The following is a 19,217-nucleotide window of genomic DNA, read 5'->3' on the forward strand; positions in this document are numbered from 1 at the left end:
GATTAGAGAACCTGCCAGAACGATGACCATCCCAGCAGCATCTCAGCAATGAGGCGTTGTTTTTGGGAGCATCTTTATGTAAAAAACGCTGTTGTATCTACTCTCAGATATATTTCGCTTTGGATAAAAGCATCTGCTAAATGAAATTGTAGAATTGTAGAACTATTTACATGCCACAGTTCCCCTGTTAGGTGGGAACAAAAGTGCACTATTTATTTCGCCTTACATAAGCTGCACAAAAATCTGTTGTTTCATCCTTTTTCAACCTTTCTCAAGGGTGTTCTATTAATATAAACGCTCCCAGCTATTGTTGTCGAACTCTTTCTGTTCTGCTGCTGCACTTTTGAAAGGAATTCTGGTGTCGACGCTAAATTTAGGAGGCTACATGGCTTCGTTTTGTGACCTTGGTTCGTTGTTTTCTACAGAGCATCCTGTGGAAGAGAAGTGGCAGCTCTCTGAATAAGGAGTGGAAGAAGAAATACGTCACCCTGTCCAACAATGGCACGCTGTCGTACCACTCCAGCTCCAGTGTAAGAAAACACCACAACGGTGATCGATATGGCAGTAAAACAGCAAACAGCCAGCAGAGGAGAGAACATCTGCAGCTTTTTAGACTTAGCTGCACTTTAAGATTCATTGTGTGGCACAGCAGTAGTTCTCTACTGTTTGATGGATTTTGTTTTTTACTGTAGTCTTCAGTCATGATGATTTATTTGATCTCTGTGGCAGCAAAACACATTACATGAACCATCAGATGCTGCTACAGCTTAAGATGTGTTCAATGCATTGAAACTTACAGTAGTTACAGATCCTCTCTTTTTTTACCTCCCCTTTTTCAATCCTAATTTTCATATTAATATGGCTTCTCTTTTTTAACAAGCCATTATAACATTCAATTCAGTTCAATAGTATTTCTATACAGCATTATGAGTGAAATTTACGATTTAAAAACATAAAAATTGAAGCAGAAATATAACCGTTAAGGAAGTAATCCCGGGACTTAACGATTTATATTTTTTATTGTCATACATTTAACCCAGTAGGAGATGGTGTTTTCAACCAACTCCGATGCTAGCATTATCTTGAAGGTAGCCTGTGTGGCGCTAATGTTAGCCTAATAAGCTAGCTAGCTACAGATTTTTATTTTAACCGACAAAAATTGTCATTGTTGGCTATAAATGGGAAATTGGGTTTCTTTTCAATTGAGAAATGACACTAAAAAACTAGATTTTTAAGTGTTTTAGCTGCTGGTTTTGTCATTGTAAACTACTATGTGTGTTGCATCAGAATTGACAGTTTGAGCGGGGCAAGGGCAGGACAATGCTAAATTCTAAAACTAAATTTTAGCACAACTATAGAGTAATAAACTGGCTCAGTGATATGGAAGTAGCACAGTAACTTTGTCTTAAGTCTGCTAACATTAGCCACCATCTAAAGAAGCAGGGCAAGAGTGGAACAAGGCTAAAAGCTAAAGCTAAATTTTAGCACACATACAGTGAAAAACTGACTTGGTGATCTGTCAGTAATAGAGTAACTTTGTTTGAAATTTGCTGGCATTAGCTAGCTACCAGCTAATGACATGGGGCAAGTGCTACCTCTTTTTCTCAAACTTTACCCTTTCCAAGATAATCAATATCAGTGCTAAACATGTTCCTGACTTTGTCATTTACAGGACTACACACAGAATATCCACGGAAAGGAAATTGACCTGCTGCGTGTCACAGTTAAAGTTCCTGGGAAACGTCCTCCGAGAGCCGTCGCACCTGCAGGCCCCTCACCTGTTCCCCCCAGCTCCACACCTGGAGTCAACGGGCTGAGCAAAGAGCCAGCCGCCGCTGATAGCACCAGCACAGGTACGTCTTTATGGGCAAACATGGAAACAGAGCGTGCATACTTGTGACTGTGCATTAAAGTGCACATTGAGTAAGATGATTTTGCTCTGTGTTCAGCATTTTGGTTGCTGTCAATACTTCTCATTAACAGACAAAGACCGGGCACCCGTGTAGCTCAACGGGTTAAGCAGGCTAGTCCCCGACGCAGCGGCCGGGGTTCAATTCCCGCTCGCGGCCCTTTGCTACATGTCTTCTCTCCTGTTTCCTGTCTGTCTCTCACTACGCCTATCCAATAAAAGCCAAAAAAAAGGCCAAAAAAACACCCAAAATCTTAAAAAAACAATAAAACTTTCTGACTTCATACTGCTTTCTGTTGCTGTCAGGCCCAAAAATCATCAATCAATTATCTATTCAAGATGTTAATCTTTTAAAAAATAAAATAAAAACTGTGAAATATATACACTACCGTTCAAAAGTTTGGGGTCACCCAGACAATTTCATGTTTTCCATGAAAACTCACACTTTTATTCATGTGCTAACATAATTGCACAAGGGTTTTCTAATCATCAATGAGCCTTTCAACACCATTAGCTAACACAATGTAGCATTAGAACACAGGAGTGATGGTTGCTGGAAATGTTCCTCTGTAACTCTATGGAGATATTCCATTAAAAATCAGCTGTTTCCAGCTACAATAGTCATTTACCACATTAACAATGTCTAGACTGGATTTCTGATTTTTAAAAAAAGCTTTTTTTTTTTTCAAAAACAAGGACATTTCTAAACTTTTAAACGGTAGTGTAGTTTAAATCATTACAAAGACAGTATTTTCCTAAAACAGCAGATCACAGTAGCTTTAACAACTTCTTGCAAAATTGCAATTGCAATGTCAGGGCGTGAATATCAACGTCCTGCTACAGACTGATAAGATAAGACTGCTATTTTGGGGACAAAAGTGCAGAAGTTCACATTTTACAGCTCTGTACAGCTACAGACAACATGATAACAAAGTCATAAACACACAGCTATGAAGCCCTACATATATAAAACCATACATTAGACACTTATATTGAAGTAATAAATGTGCATTCACACATATGTCCAAACACATGCACATATTCCTATTCTAAGAGCATTGTATTACATCCTGGGTTGCATCTTGTTTCCACGGTGGTTCTAGAACAGTTCTTGAACTAGAACTTTTATGGTGGAAAGCTGAAAAATACCAACACTGAACATTAAACCAGGAGCCATATCTTCATTCTGGAAACTGCAACTACATCTGGTTGAATTTTCAAATATGTAAGCTAGCATGCTTCTCTGACCATTCTGACCCACAATCCTCTGTGGAGTTCCGTCACACTGTTGCACACAACACAACACAAATAGCAACTCATTTCACACTACAAACTACAAAGTTGAAAGTGCATTTTTATGACAAAGTCTTGATTTTATGCATACTACAGGAAACTTTACTGCCCTCTCAAAGTACGTAGTTTGAGAGGTTAGTACTTACATCTCATTATCCAGATATTGCAATATTTCTTTATTGCTCATTATATTGGTATACTTGCCAGCATTACTTTTTACTGGTTTATCCTAGCCTCATCTTAGCTTACTTATTTTGTTTAGTATGTATTTAGCATGTAATTTTCTACTTCTCATGTTATATGTCATTTAGTTTTTTCTGAGCAACTTCTGGAATTTTCGTCAAGATTAATAAAGTTTTATCTTATCTCATCTTATCTCGTCTCATCTTACCTTATCTTACCTAATTGTATCTTATCTCATCTCATCTCATCTCATCTCCTCTTACCTTACCTTACCTTACCTTACCTTATCCTATCTTATCTTATCTTATCTTATCTTATCTTATCTTATCTTATCTTATCTTATCTTATCTTATCTTATCTTATCTTATCTTATCTTATCTTATCTTATCTTATCTTATCTTATCTTATCTTATCTTATCTTATCTTATCTTATCTTATCTTATCTTATCTTATCTCATCTTGTCTTATCTTCTCTTGTCTTAAAAAGAAATGGTACAGGATTTGGAAGGCTGTGCTCTATGCGATCATGGCTCCTTTTGTTTTGCGCATCATAAAAATGTGATGTACTGCATATATAACCCCTTCACTTTCACTCTCGTCATCAGTTCCCCAGTTATGTCCAGCCACCCTGTCTGTGGTGGATGATCGGTCTGGTGCTTTGTCTCCTCAAGGAGGTGAGAGAGGACTTCAGCGCTGCCCCTCCTCGCTGTCCACTAAAGCACAAAGTGTCGGTACGTATCGAAAAGAGCTAAACCTCTCAGCCTATACAGCCACTTCAAAAACACTGTAGCTCCCTTACGACTGCACAGATTATTTAATATTTTTGCCCAAAATGTCAGATGCCCTCGAAGGGACGGCCAGTCCTTTTGCTGGAAAAGACCCCGGCCAGTCGTCTCCCATGAGCGACAGGAAGAAGAACAGGAGGAAGAAGAGCATGAATCAGAAAGGAGATGCAGCCGTCGGACAGGCTGAAGGTAAAACAGATTCTACTGAGCAAACTGTTTCTGCATGACGTCAATCTGGTGCTGCAAGGAGTAGCATTAAAGTAGGCTTTTTGCTGTGTAAATATATAAACACACATTAAGTATTAAGATATATGATGAGTAAGCAGGAAAATAACGCATTCGTTTGTTTTGGGGGCTTTATTCCTGCTGTCATCAGTTGTTAAAATGAACAGCTTGAACATTTTTAAAAATATGCTCGTATCATCGTTTTTCCTGGCTCAGAATGCCGCTGAGGGGTGACTATACACGACAGTAAGCATGATAAAGCATAATTTGCTGAACAAAAATGTCTATTATGCCTTACCACACACACACACACACACACACACACACACACACACACACACACACACACACACACACACACACACACACACACACACACACACACACACACACACACATATAGTTTTAAAAATTATTCTCATTTCTTATTATTATGATGTTACAATTGTTATTAATATTTTATTAGCCATTAGCCTAACAACATGAACAAACAGGAGCAAGGGCTGGACATTGCTAAATGCTAAAATGCACTTTTAGCATAAATAGAGAGCAGTGACAAGTTAGGTACACTGACGTGGTAATATGTCAGTAAAACAGTGATATCTATCTAAAGTTAGCAAACATAAGTTAGCATTAGCCACCAGCTAATGATGCAGGCCAAGAGCCAAATGCTAAATGCTAAAAGCTAAAACTAAAGTCTAGCACAGATACAGAAGGAGGAATGACAAGCTGACTGTAATATTTCAGTATAACTCTGTCTGAAGTTTGCTAACAATAGCTTACATTAGCCAACAGCTAATGAAGCAGGGCAAGATGCTACAACAAAATGTAGCACAAATACAGAGCAGTCATGACCAACTGAATGAGTAATAAGTCAGTAGCAGAGTTGGCCTGTCTAAAGTTTACTAACATTAGCACGCCAGCTAATGAAGCAGGGTACTGGTGGGACAGCGCTAAATGCTAAAATTAAATTTTAGCACAGATACACAAGATAGACAAACTGACTTGGTATTATGTTAGTAACATGGGAACTTTTTCTAAAGTTCATCAACATTAGCAAACATTAGCCACTAGCTAAGGAAGCAGCTAATGAATACTGAGGAATAACAAACTAAGAGATATGTTAATAACAGTAACTTGGTTTGAAGTCTGCTAACATTAGCTAACATTAGACACCAGCTAATGAAGCAGAGCAAGGACGGGACAACACTAAATGCTAAGACAAAATTTTAGTACATATAGTTACACATCTGATGAGTAAGCAGCAAATTATTACATTCATACATTTACATTTAAATATGTTTTTGGGTCTTTATGAAGAAGAGAAAGACTTAATTCCTGGTGTCATCACTTGTTACTATAAAGAGCTTGAACATTTTAATACATTCTCATATATTTGGGTTTTTACTGTGTCAGAACACCAGTGGGGGGTGACTATGCATGACAGTAAGCATGATGAAGCATAATTTGATGAACAAAAATGTCTGCTATGCTTTAATTTTAAAAAATATTCTCAATTCTTATCATTTTGACTCTGGGGATTTTCCTAAAATCTCTTTGTAGGTTGTACCAAAACTAATCATTTAAGCAGGAAAAGCTCTGATTCTGACAGTTTCCTGTTTTCTATCTTCCTCCTGGGTTTCTTCTGTCTGAATACAGATTAATGAATTTGTTTCTGTTAATATTTCTCAGCAGCTTTTCTCTTAACACTTGTCTCCTTGTGTTTCTTTTTCCTTTTCCTGTGCTTATCTCTCGCTCTGCAGCCAAACGCAAAATGTGGAAATTAAAGAGCTTTGGTAGCTTGAGAAACATTAATAAGACAGGTAACATGTGAGGCTGATGGATTTACACACGACATGCATGCTTCTCTTTGACTGTTTTGCTTTTCCGTGTGTCTGACTCATTATTTACATCCCAAAGTTCATTCGACTTGTTTCCAGTTTAACAACCCAAAGATTTCTCTGTTCGCGCCTTCTATCAAGCTGCTGTTTTGTCCTGGTTTACATTTGTTCTTTGTTTTTTGGTTTTTTATTCACTGACTGAATGCTCCGTAGATTAATCCACCATAAATCTGTCACACACTTGCATATCTCACTGGAGTTTCTTCTGCTTTTATTTTCCTTGCAGAGGAAGAGAATGCCGACTTCATTGTTGTGTCGTTTACCGGGCAGACGTGGCACTTCGAGGCCCCAAGTCTGGAGGAAAGAGACTCGTGGGTGTCGGCTATAGAGAGTCAGATCCTGGCCAGTCTGCAGTCCTGCGAGAGCGGCAGGAACAAGGTAAGAAAAAAGTCAGAAAACACATTTTCTCGAGCCGTTTATTACAGTTAAAGAATGGATTCAGTCTTGGTTATCTCTGTTTACCCTTTGAGAAAGAAGTACATTGTTGACTTGTACAGACACATAATTTATTGGAATTGAAACAGACTTTATGGCAAAATCTGCTTCCACACTGTGTCTTTAAACATCTACCTGAAGGTCTGATTGATTGATTGATTGATTGACTGACTGACTGACTGACTGACTGATTGATTGATTGATTGATTGATTGATTGATTGATTGATTGATTGATTGATTGATTGATTGATTGATTGATTGATTGATTGATTGATTGATTGATTGATTGATTGACTGACGGACGGACGGACGGACGGACGAACGGACGGATGGATGGATTGGAAATACACTGATCAGCCACAACATAAACCCTACAGACAGGAAACAGTGAATGAACTAGACTCTGGACTAGACTGTCATGCAGAGACGGAGGAGGATTTAACTTACAGTTTCTGATTTGTAAAACGGTTATTCTATTCATGAAAATGGCAAAAAAAAAAAGTAAAATAAAAATTGGAGATTTCACTGTTCTTTTTTTTTGCATCTAGACCACATTAAACCAGGTCCAGATCAAAAATGAGGTCCTTAGTCGGATCTGGAAAAGATTGTCTTACAAAGGTTAAAGACTCTTTAAAACATACATTTTAATACAGAAAACCATTATTTTGTGTCAAAATATAAATATTGAGATTTTAGTAAATTTTTTTTTGCATCTGGACCACTTTCGACCAGGTCCAGATGAAAAACCAGTGAGATCAAATCTTAAATTGATTGTCGTACAAAGGCTAAAGCCTCTTTAAAACATACATGTTGATATGGAAAAATACATGATGTGCATGGACACTTTTTGAGGTCAATATATAAAGAAGAAATTCACATAATCAGTTTTCAGGCACTAAATTAAAAGTGTCCTATATAGTAAACACAGCATGCACTAATTAGCATGCTAATTCATAAATTAGCATATCGTTGTAAGTTCTTTTTAAGTCACAGAGCCTTTTTCTGTCCTCAGTGAAACTCTCTCTGTGGGTGAAATGATGTTCAGCCCCAAGGATAAAATGCCTACGGTGTTTGCTCTGAGAAAAGGAAACAGAAAGAAGCTCAGAAAAATGTTGTTTCCGAGCAGCGTTAGCATCCGTTTGTTAGCAGCTAGCCACACATTTACACTGTGCCTCTTTGTTTATTTAGTCATAAATATTTAATGGGAAAAAGACTTAACATTTAAAACCAGATTTTTAATACCTTTAAATATTGGCTGTAGATTATCCAGTTCTTTTTTTTCTATACGCTACACACATGAATCTGTACAATCAGTCAATCAATCAATCAATCAATGTTTTACTTTTCATACAAATGCAGTGAAACTATTCACATGATGAGAAAACGAGAGATGAAATAAAATAATGACAATAAATAAAATAAGATATACAATTCAGTAAATTACTAAAATATGTAAATATGTGCAGATATAGAAAAAACAATTAATAAAATTTGTTCTCGAAAGAGTAATAAATACACTCCAATGAATCAATACTAATCAATACATGTTACTGTTCAATACATCCACATAGAGGCAGAGGTGGATTTAAACAGAGCTATATAAAACTTTAAATACATCCAATCTGTCGTGTGTATATTGTAGATTTTAAATGTAATTATTATTTTAATTACTGAAGGGATCCTATTAATTTATTTGTCCTTTTTATTTTTCATGAAGTTATTTGCCTTATTTTCAAAACTGTTTAAAGTTTTAAAAATGTTATTATTATTTATTATTTTCTTTATTAATTGTATTATCATTTATTGTTAAATTATTTTATTATTATTTATTATTTCATTTTCATAAATTCTTAACATTCCACCCATATACATATGGCACATGTATAATATACACTATATTGCCAAAAGTGTTTGCTCACCCATCCAAACAATCAGAATCAGGTGTTCCAATCACTTCCATGACCACAGTTGTATAAAATCAAGCACCTAGGCATGCAGACTGCTTTTACAAACATTTGTGAAAGAATGGCTCGCTCTCAGGAGCTCAGTGAATTCCAGCATGGAACTGTGATAGGATACCTCCTGTGCAACAAATCCAGTCGTGACATTTCCTCGCTCCTAAATATTCCACAGTCAACTGTCAGCTGTATTATAAGAAAGTGGAAGTGTGTGGGAATGACAGCAACTCAGCCACCAAGTGGTAGGACACGTAAACTGATGGAGTGGGGTCAGTGGATGCTGAGGAGCATAGTGCCAAGAGGTGGCCAACTTTCTGCAGAGTCAATCACTACAGACCTTCAAACTTCATGTGGCCTTCAGATTAGCTCAAGAACAGTGCTTCAGCAGAGAGCTTCGTGGAATGGGTTTCCATGGCCGAGCAGCTACATCCAAGCCATACATCAGCAAGTGCAATGCAAAGCGTGGGATGCAGTGGTGTAAAGCAGCCACCACTGGACTCTAGAGCAGTGGAGACGCCTTCTCTGGAGTGACCAATCACGCTTCTCCATCTGGCAATCTAATGGACCAGTCTGGGTTTGGTGGTTACCAGGAGAACGATACTTGTCGGACTGCATTGTGCCAAGTGTAAAGTTTGGTAGAGGGGGGATTATGGTGTGGGCTTGTTTTTCAGGAGCTGGGCTTGGACCCTTAGTTCCAGTGAAAGGAACTCTGAATGCTTCAGCATACCAAGACATTTTGGACAATTCCATGCTCCCAACTTTGTGGGAACAGTTTGGAGCTGGTCCTTCCTCTTCCAACATGACAGTGCACCAGTGCACAAAGCAAGATCCATAAAGACATGGATGACAGAGTCTGGTGTGGATGAACTTGACTGGCCTGCACAGAGTCCTGACCTCAACCCCATAGAACACCTTTGGGATGAATTAGAGTGGAGACTGAGAGCCAGACCTTCTGGTCCAACATCAGTGTGTGGCCTCACCAATGTGCTTCTGGAAGAATGGTCAAAAATTCCCATAAACACACTCCTAAACCTTGTGGACAGCCTTCCCAGAAGAGTTGAAGCTGTTACAGCTGCAAATGGTGGACTGATGTCATATTGAACCCTATGGATTAGGAATGGGATGTCACTTACGTTCATATGCCAGTCAAGGCAGGTGAGCGAATACTTTTGGCAAAATAGTGTAGTTTTTTAATGTTCAGTTAAATAATTTTAATTACCGACGGGATCGTATAAATTTTATTTGTCCTTTTCATTCTCACTTACTTTAAGATTTTTGTCCATTTATTTTCATTCTATTTAAAGACATTCCAATGTCATTATATTATCTTGTGTGATGTGGAAGTATTTGACTTTATGAAATATTAATAAACAGAAATAAATACTTCATATTTTAAATTATTTCCAGAAGTTTTATAATACTGTCAACACTAATTACAGATTATAATTAAATTTGACGATAAATGTATTAATAAACACCTGCTTACAACTACATCATGAACTGTTTATTTAATTGAGTTAAATGTTGTTGTTGCTCTTCTGTGTGCAGAGATGGATTTAAAACACGGTGTGTTTATGAAACACAGTGTGGATGTAAATAAATGATGTTTTGTGTTTGTTCAGGCCCGGAGGAGCAGCCAGAGTGAAGCTGTAGCGCTGCAGGCCATCAGGAACGCCAAAGGCAACGGTCTGTGTGTGGACTGTGAAGCACCGAGTGAGTTTCTAAATGTCATCGTGTTTCCTCTGGTTCTGTAAAACCAAATGAGATTAGTGCTTTTAGCAGATATGTTGAGCCGAAATCAGACTTTTTAATGTCACAAACCTGCTGGATTTCCATGGTAACCGATGGAGCTGAACTGGTCCGGAGCAGGTTCTGACCAGAGTTTAGATTTAAATCTGCTGGAAGAAGCGTCTCCATATAAACAAATTATTTCCTGATGATTTCATGAGAAATACAGATTCTCTGAGGACTGTAGCTACGTTATTTGAGTCAGAAACTGTCTAAAATCCTTGGAAATGGATTTAAAATTGCTTAAAAATGTACCCTGGGACCCAGAATTGCCTAAATTATTTGAAACCTGTCCAAACCAAGTTGCAAAGTATTTAAATGCTTTGGAACATCCCCAAAATTACAAAAAAAATGTCTAAAAGAACCCAAACCCGTCCAAATGAACTTGAAGCTCAACCTAAAATTGTTAAAAATGATCAAAAATGCTTTAAAACGTGTCCAAAATGACTTGGAAATGTTCCTAAATGACTCAAAATTCGTCTAGAATGTCTTAAGACATGTCTAAAATGATTTCAGACTTGTCCAAAAGGAGTGGAATCCCGTTCAAAATGACCAAAACCTGTCGAAGTAGACTTCAAACTTGACCTAAATTAGTTAAAAAAGATCTAAAATGCTTTAAAACGAGTCCAAAAGGGCTCAAAAATTGTACAAAAGGACTCAAAATTGCACAAAAATGACTGTAATCATGTCCAAAATGGGTTCAGCCTGTTTAAAATGTTCTGAAAAATGCCCAAAATGAATTTTCCTAAAGGACACAAAATTGTGCAAAATGAGTCAAACCTTGTCCAAAATGTCTTAAAACATGTCTAAAATGAATTAAAAATTGTCCAAAAGGACTCAAAATTGCCCCAAAATGACTGGACTCCTGTTCAAAATGACTTTAAACTGTTTAAAACAGTCTGCTTGACTTTTTTTTTTTGGACGGACAGTGTACAACAATCAGTCAGATTGAAGCTGGTCAGACGTGACTGATGACCCGTGATCAGATCAACTCCAGTAACCGGTTCTCCTCCTTTGCCCTCCAGATCCCACCTGGGCCAGCCTGAACCTGGGAGCTTTGATCTGTATCGAGTGTTCGGGGATCCACAGGAACTTGGGGACTCACCTGTCTCGTGTCCGGTCCCTGGACCTGGACGACTGGCCCGGAGAGCTCACCCAGGTCCTGGCCGCCATCGGGAACCACATGGCCAACAGCATCTGGGAGAGCTGCACCCAGGGCCGGACCAAACCCACCCCGAACGCCACACGGTGGGTCCAAAGAGAACATCTAATTCATTTAGTCCACGCTCCAACACAAACAGGCCTCAAGTTGCTGTTACACTCATCAGTTTATTTACCAGCACAAATATTTCTTTTTAAACAAACAAAGAAATAAACAATGCAATTAATGAACTAAAATATGTAAATGAATAATTAAATAGTTAAATCAATAATAAATAGTAAGTGTAATAAATAAATAAATGAAAAAAACACATTCTAATCAGTCATTACTAATCAGTACATGTTACTATAAAACTTTAAATACACCCAGTCTGTCACATGTATATTTCAGTATTTACAGGTATATTAAATGTATTTTCATCCCCAGTAATGTAACTAGTGTAATTGCTAGTGAGGTACAATTCATTTTATGCTTTTTAAAAAAAATATATTTTGTCCAAGCATTTTTGCTTTTGTTTTATTTTATTTGATCTTGTTTTATTTTAATTCATTTAATTTTATCTAATTTTGTATTTTTGTCTATGCTGTTTTAATTTATAGTTAATTTATTTATTACTGTCGTTATATTATCTTGTGTGATGTAAAATGATTTGACTAATTATGAAATAATAGTAACGATAAATAAAATAATAACAATGTTCTTTTTATTATAATAAAGATAAATAAGTAAATAAATAAATAAAAGATTAAGGATTTTAAACAGGATTATGTCAAACTTTCAATACACCCTGTACGTCATATTTATGTTTAGGTATTTAAATGTATTTGTAACATCTGTTTTATTATTTAACATACTATTAACTTTATTTGTCTTTTTTTTATTTTAATGTACTTACAGCTTTTTGTCCAAGTATTTTTAATTTAATGTTTAATTTAATATAATTATACATTAAATTTTATATTCTGTTGTAAGTGTATTATTTTGTGTGATGTAAAATTATTTGACTTTATAAAATAGTAATTATGACAAATAGAAGTTTTTAAAAATAAAGAAAAAAAGATAGATTTCATATTAGCTAAAGCTGTTTTATGATACTGTCAAGTGTTTTTCCACTAGTTACAGATTGTAATAATTCAAATTTGGAAAAAAATAAATCTAATATGAAACACTTAAAAATGTCCTTATACCTGCTTCCAATAACATTATGAACCATTTATTACAACATGAAGTCAAAAGTGTTGCAGAAAAATTGTTGGTGCTTGTAAGACACAAGTTTCATATGAAGTATTTGTTATATGTACAAATATATTAATTCACTTATTTATATTTATTATTAAATCAAATCACACAAGAAAGAGGAACTGTGAGGTTAAAACTTGCAGTGATACAGACTTCAATTTTTATCTAAATGACATTTAAATCTGTCTTTAAAACACCCATGAAGTTGGATTTTACACCTTTACATCCCAGTTTTTTTCTCCTCTGTGTGATTCTGTTCCACCAGAGAGGAACGGGAGTCGTGGATTCGAGCGAAGTACGAGCAGCGAGCCTTCGTGGCTCCTCTGCAGCCTCCGTCAGGACCTAACCCTCCAGACAACATGCCGGTCTGGCTGCTGTCGGCCGTGACCGACAGAGATCTTCCCCGACTGCTGCTGCTTCTGGCCCACAGCACCAAGGACCAGATCAACGCTCCGCCGGCCGGATCGGCCTCGACTCGGTCCGCTCTGCACGCCGCCTGTCAGCTGGGAGACGTGGTGATGACCCAGCTGCTGGTCTGGGTGCGTTTGGTTTCGCTTTTTACCCAGAAAACATTCACTGATTCATTTAAAATTCACTGATACCTGCTTCTTTACGAGGAAGATTAGCCAATATTTATCGTTTTATATGACAAGAAACTCGACATATTTAGATTTTTCACTGCTAGTCAGATAAAAAAGAAATGTTAACCGTGTAGTCTCTGAGCTGTTTTTTATTTCAACCTGTAAAAAAAAAAACAACAAAAAACATCCACAGTCAGATTGACAGAAACTTTTTTGCAATAATTAGTCATTTTTTAACCCCAAATTCACTGATACCTGCTTCTTGAAGAGGCAGATTTGCTAGTTTTTATAGTTTTATATGACAATAAACTCGTCATTTAGTTTTTTTCACTGTTGTTTTATTTCCACATGTAAAAGAAAAAAAATCCACAAATCCCAAATTCAGATTGACAGAAACTTTTCAACAATAATTACTTATTTTTAACCACAAATTAACCAATACCAGAAATTATATAAAACTCAGTTTGTAATTTTTGTGGGTTTGACTATTCTGCTTCTAACGCCGTCACTTCAGCTGCATTGCTAACTCAGGGTTTCTGCAAGGCATTAAAAAGCATTAATAGTCATTAAATTGATTTTGCGAAAATTAAGGCCTTAAATGGCATTAAAAAGCATTAAATTTAATTCTCAGTGGCATTAAAAATTCTGTCTGCCGTTTTCATGAAAAATATTTGATAATAATAATATATAATTATAGACTGCGATCCGTCAGATATGTGCATCTGCATAAACATGCCGAAGCATTGCAATAATTGCTCCGGCCAGTCGGGTACAATTGCCAGAAATTGCATGTTTAGAAAGTGGAGGAGAACTGGGAAATGGGGAAATGCCAATTCCAGCAAAAATGGCTAGAAAACATGGATTTCATAGAATGACTACAGCCCATGACTGGTCAGGGGTGGTTTCCGGATTCAGAAATAGTGAAATGAGGTAACAGTTTTCATATAAAAATCATCTTTTACAAAAAAACAAACCCGTGTAATTTGTTGAGTTCATGGTCACGGCTTTAAAATTTTTTACAATATAGCATTAAAATGGCATTAAAAAGCATTAAATTTGACTGGCTGATTTCTGCAGAAACCCTGTAACTGCTTTCTATGATTTTAGTCGTGTAGTTAGCTTCTGCTATGTCTTTAAGCGTGTAGGTAGCTTTTTTTTAGCAGCTTTCTTTAGCTGTGTAGTTAGCTTCTTTCTATTAGTTTAGCTGTGTAGTTAGCTTCTGTCTATAACTTTGGTTTTGTAGTTAGCGTCTGTCTTTAACTTTAGCTGTGTAGTTAGCTTCTGTCTCTAACTTTAGCTGTGTAGTTAGCTTCTGTCTCTAACTTTAGCTGTGTAGTTAGCTTCTGTCTATAACTTCAGCTGTGTAATTAGCTGTTTTTCAGTTACTTTAGCTGTGTAGTTAGCTTCTGTCTCTAACTTTAGCTGTGTAGTTAGCTTCTGTCTCTAACTTTAGATGTGTAGTTAGCTTCTGTCTCTAACTTTAGCTGTGTAGTTAGCTTCTGTCTATAACTTCAGCCATGTAATTAGCTGTTTTTCAGTTACTTTAGCTGTGTTGTTAGCTCCTGTCTGTGACTTTGATTTTGTAGTTAGCTTTATTCTTTAACTTTAACTGTGTAATTGCCTGTTTTTCAGTTACTTTAGCTGTGTAGTTAGCTTCTTTCAATTAGTTCAGCTGTGTAGTTAGTTTCTGTCTATAACCTTAGCTGTGTAGTTAGCTTCTGTCCATAACTTCAGCTGTGTAATTACCTGTTTTTCAGTTACTTTAGCTATGTTGTTAGCTTCTCTCTATTAGTTTAGCTGTGTAGTTAGCTTCTGTCTATAACTTTAGCTGTGTAGGTAGCTTCTGTCTATAACTTTAGCTGTGTAGTTAGCTTCTGTCTATAACTTCAGCTGTGTAATTAGCTGTTTTTCAGTTACTTTAGCTGTGTTGTTAGCTTCTGTCTATGACTTTGGTTTTGTAGTTAGCTTTCTTCTATAACTTTAGCTGTTTAGTTAGCTTCTGTCTATAACTTCAGCATTATAATTAGCTGTTTTCGGTTACTTTAGCTGTGTTGTTAGCTTCTGTCTATAACTTTAGCTGTGTAGTTAGCTTCTGTCTATAACTTCAGCTGTGTCATTAGCTGTTTTTCAGTTACTTTAGCTATGTTGTTAGCTTCTGTCTATGACTTTGGTTTTGTAGTTAGCTTTCTTCTATACCTTTAGCTGTTTAGTTAGCTTCTGTCTACAACTTCAGCTTCATAATTAGCTGTTTTCAGTTACTTTAGCTGTGTAGTTAGCTTCTCTATGACTTAGCCACATTGTTAGCTTTTTTAATGACCTAAGCTGTGCAATTAGTTTTTTTATATGACTTGAAGTGTTTGGAAGCAGAGTGGTCTGACCCACTTATTGTGGTTTTTGAGAAAAAATGGGTTCAAAGTTTTGTGTTTTCAAGACTGGTCTAACATTCAAAGTATAATGCTTTATTTGGGTTGTAGGTTAGACCACTAAAATCTAGATCATAAAATATTACAGAAATGAACTCAATTCAGATTTTTTGTGGCTTAGACCACTCTGCTTCTAACCCCCTCAAATAAACCGACTGTCTTCAGTTTCAGCTGTAGATGCAGCTGCATTTCTCTGCTCACTGTCCTGCCCTGTGATCAATACATAATCTATAAACATGATTAAATATCCTGTTCTGGCTCCATCTGCTCCTCTGCAGTACGGCATCGACGTGAGGGCGAAGGACAACCAAGGCCAGACCGCCATGATGATGGCCAGGAAGACAGGGAGCAAAGGCTGCATGGACATCCTGCTCCAGCATGGCTGCCCCAACGACACGTCACCCACCGCCGCCGCCACGCCCATCCTCGCCCGCCGCTCCAGCACCGCCAGCCTGGGCCGAACCAGCTCCAGGAAACGGGTGTCGTAGCCTGGACCGGACCGGACCACGTCTAGTGTAACGATAGTATGAAGGATTAAAAACATGTTTTTCTCAAGACTGAACAACATATCAAACAACTTATAAGCAATATCCATTCAGTTTGTTGATGACAGACATATTGCTGAAATACTGTGTTGTTGTTGACCTTATCTCAAAGCGACTCCAGTAGAACTGTAGCTGTCTTCTGCAACTGTAGAGCAGAAAAACTCCAACCTGCTTCTGTTCCACTTCCTCCAGAAGAAGTGCAATAATCCGGCTACGATGACGAAAAGCAACAAGTTTTAGTGTCGAGCGACCGCGCTGACAGACGTGGAGAGGTTGATGCTTTTATTCAGATTTGTTGTGACTGGACCAAAACTGCTTTTTGTTTTCATTCTTTTTTTTTTTTCCTTTGGCTTTACAAATAAAACCTACAATATGTCATGTTGTTAGTTCTGTGTCGGTTCGACCAATATAAACTGTCTTTCAGTGACGAATCCGCTGAGATAATTCTGCTTAGACTAGAAAAATGAATGGTTTGGAATATGAAATATGTCAGTGTTACAATCACAGGTCCAACATATGCCGTTTTAATATACTGTAAATGTACCTATACTACATACTTAATGTTAAACTGTATCAAAGACACAACTGAAAAACCAGACTCGATTTTTGTAAATGATTTCTTACTGGTAGTTTTAAACAATACGTTACTTGATTTTTCATTGTCTTTTATAATTTCGTATTCTCCTACATGTCATAAAATAAGATGGTTTTGCATACGTGGCTATTTGTTAAAAGTTTTATTTGGGATTTAGCCGAGAGACTTTACATGGAGACATTATTCACGTTCATATTACTGTTGTGTAGGTTCGATCCCATGAGTTTACAGTGAAGTACGAAGAGGTTACAGGTGTTCTTCTGTGAATCCCTCATGAGCTAAAACAAATGGTTACTGGAATAAAATAAACTTTTTTTAATTAGCATTAATACGATCAGTTGTCGTGCCTTATTTTGTGATTGTGTGTGGACCCAAATTACAAATGAAATTGGCTTCCTGTGTCAATATTTCTCTAAATGGTCAAAATATTTTTCTTTTACTAAGAGAAATATTTAAAGATTTATTACTTAAAATTAGCATAAAATTTGTGTTTCAGTAAGTCAGTTGGCAGGGATTGTTTGATAAAGACAAAAATGACAGTTACATGACACAAGCTTGAAAATGTTCCCTGCTTTATCATCTATTTTACTGTAAATGAAACCATAAAATACAAAAACAGCATTGTGCTATATTAAAGGAGGCTTAAAAAACTACTGATTGAGCGCATAAACTCATCAGAAAAATGTTTACTGAGGTAGTAAATCAAGTGAGAAGTAGGTTAACTCTCTCATTGACTTCTATACAACTAGAGGTCTCGCCCCCTGCTGGCTGCTGGAAAAAATGCAAGGTCCAAAATATGTTTAAAATTTGCTTCCAGTGTCAATATACCTCTAGAAAATCAAAGTTTCCATTTATTAAGAGAAATATTTCAAAATTTACCTTAAAATTGGCACAAGAATTTCAGTAGGTCAGCTGACCCTGTTCCATAATGATAAAAGCAACTTTAAAACATACCCTGCTTTATCATCTTATTATTTTAAATGGAACCATAAATTTCAAAAACAACATCATGCTGTATTAAAAGAGGCTTAAAACTGCTGACTGAGACCACAAATCTGTTAGAAAAATGTTTCCTGAGGTAGTAAATCAAGTGACAAGTTGGTCATTTTCTCGTAGACTTCTATACAATTGGACTTCTCATTGTAGCAAGAAGAGTCGCCCCCTGCTGGCTGCTGGTATATATATATATATTTGAAATTTGGTAAAAGAAACCAGAGTTAGCTAGCAGCCAGTTTGCATCCGTTGTCCCTGAAGAGGTACACAAAAGCAAAAAATAAAAGTACATAACATAAAACAATACATAACTTAAAAGTCCAGTGTGAGGTGATAAATAGAATTAGTAAATTCAATAATTAAAAGGTAATCATTGGTGGTGACTTCAGCCAAACCTTTAAGCAGCTTTCAATTTAAATTTTTTACAACAGAGTGAAAGTTGAAATTTCCTACACTGAGCAAATTGTGTTTTGTTTTTTAGGATATCGCTGTAATGATCAACCTTTTTATCTAATACTTTAAGGATTCCCCTGCACTATTTAAAGGGTCACCTACATTACTTATAAATAAAAACACTAAAAATACAAATTAGTTTTAGTTGTCTATAAGAAAACACTCAAGCTTGTAGCTAAAAGTTGGTAATTCTGGTCCAGTTCAGTGTTTATTTTAATCGCAAGTTTTCCATATGATTATAGCTAATTATATTTCTTCTTATTGTGAAGGAAAAAATGCTCTCTTTCCCCTTACTAAGATGTTTGCTTGCAGCTATTAGCTTAAGACATCCCAGAATATCATGCAGGTTGCATTTGTCAACTGCAGTCACCTGAAATCATCTTGTACATCATAAGAGGTCACCTCAGGTTGTCCTACTGTGAACCTGTGAGCATGTTCAGGCCTACTCTGCCTCTAATGTGGCCCTGAGGAAGGCAGATGCTGCAGAAGAAGGTACATGAGAGAGACACCTGCTGTAGGAGGAAGATATGTCAGGACTCCAAGACCTGCTCAAGATTAGATATTGTCTAGTCTGATGTGCCTGAGCGGATCAGTTGTCCCCATGCTAGGTTGTGATCTAAATATGTCTTTCCTCCTAACCCAATATATATCCGAAAGTCGAAGAGAATCCTGAGAATTGATGCTGGCAATGTTCACATGAATGTGCTGCTTTGTTTTATCATTTCTCCTGAATTCAGTAAACCTTATT

The 19,217-nt window shown here is 36.7% G+C and overlaps 1 protein-coding gene across 5 annotated transcripts in view; it reads left to right on the plus strand.

The window, feature by feature from the left end:
- agap2 (ArfGAP with GTPase domain, ankyrin repeat and PH domain 2) overlaps window positions 1-17,352 on the plus strand; it is a 44,467-nt gene extending 27,115 nt beyond the window's left edge. For 3 of the 5 annotated variants that reach the window (XM_055012815.1, XM_055012812.1, XM_055012814.1), the window contains 10 exons: window positions 426-530; window positions 1,673-1,853; window positions 3,991-4,116; window positions 4,225-4,359; window positions 6,159-6,218; window positions 6,523-6,674; window positions 10,313-10,403; window positions 11,504-11,726; window positions 13,145-13,418; window positions 16,162-17,352. In XM_055012815.1, coding sequence (XP_054868790.1) covers window positions 426-530; window positions 1,673-1,853; window positions 3,991-4,116; window positions 4,225-4,359; window positions 6,159-6,218; window positions 6,523-6,674; window positions 10,313-10,403; window positions 11,504-11,726; window positions 13,145-13,418; window positions 16,162-16,371 — 1,557 coding nt within the window. In that variant the 3' untranslated portion in view covers window positions 16,372-17,352. The remainder of the gene's footprint in view (window positions 1-425; window positions 531-1,672; window positions 1,854-3,990; window positions 4,117-4,224; window positions 4,360-6,158; window positions 6,219-6,522; window positions 6,675-10,312; window positions 10,404-11,503; window positions 11,727-13,144; window positions 13,419-16,161) is intronic. The other 2 variants (XM_055012816.1, XM_055012813.1) reach the window with 1 other exon arrangement.
- The last annotated feature ends 1,865 nt before the right edge of the window (window positions 17,353-19,217 follow it).

Source organism: Amphiprion ocellaris, chromosome 8 (genome assembly GCF_022539595.1).
Source record: "Amphiprion ocellaris isolate individual 3 ecotype Okinawa chromosome 8, ASM2253959v1, whole genome shotgun sequence".
Lineage (NCBI taxonomy): Eukaryota > Metazoa > Chordata > Actinopteri > Pomacentridae > Amphiprion > Amphiprion ocellaris.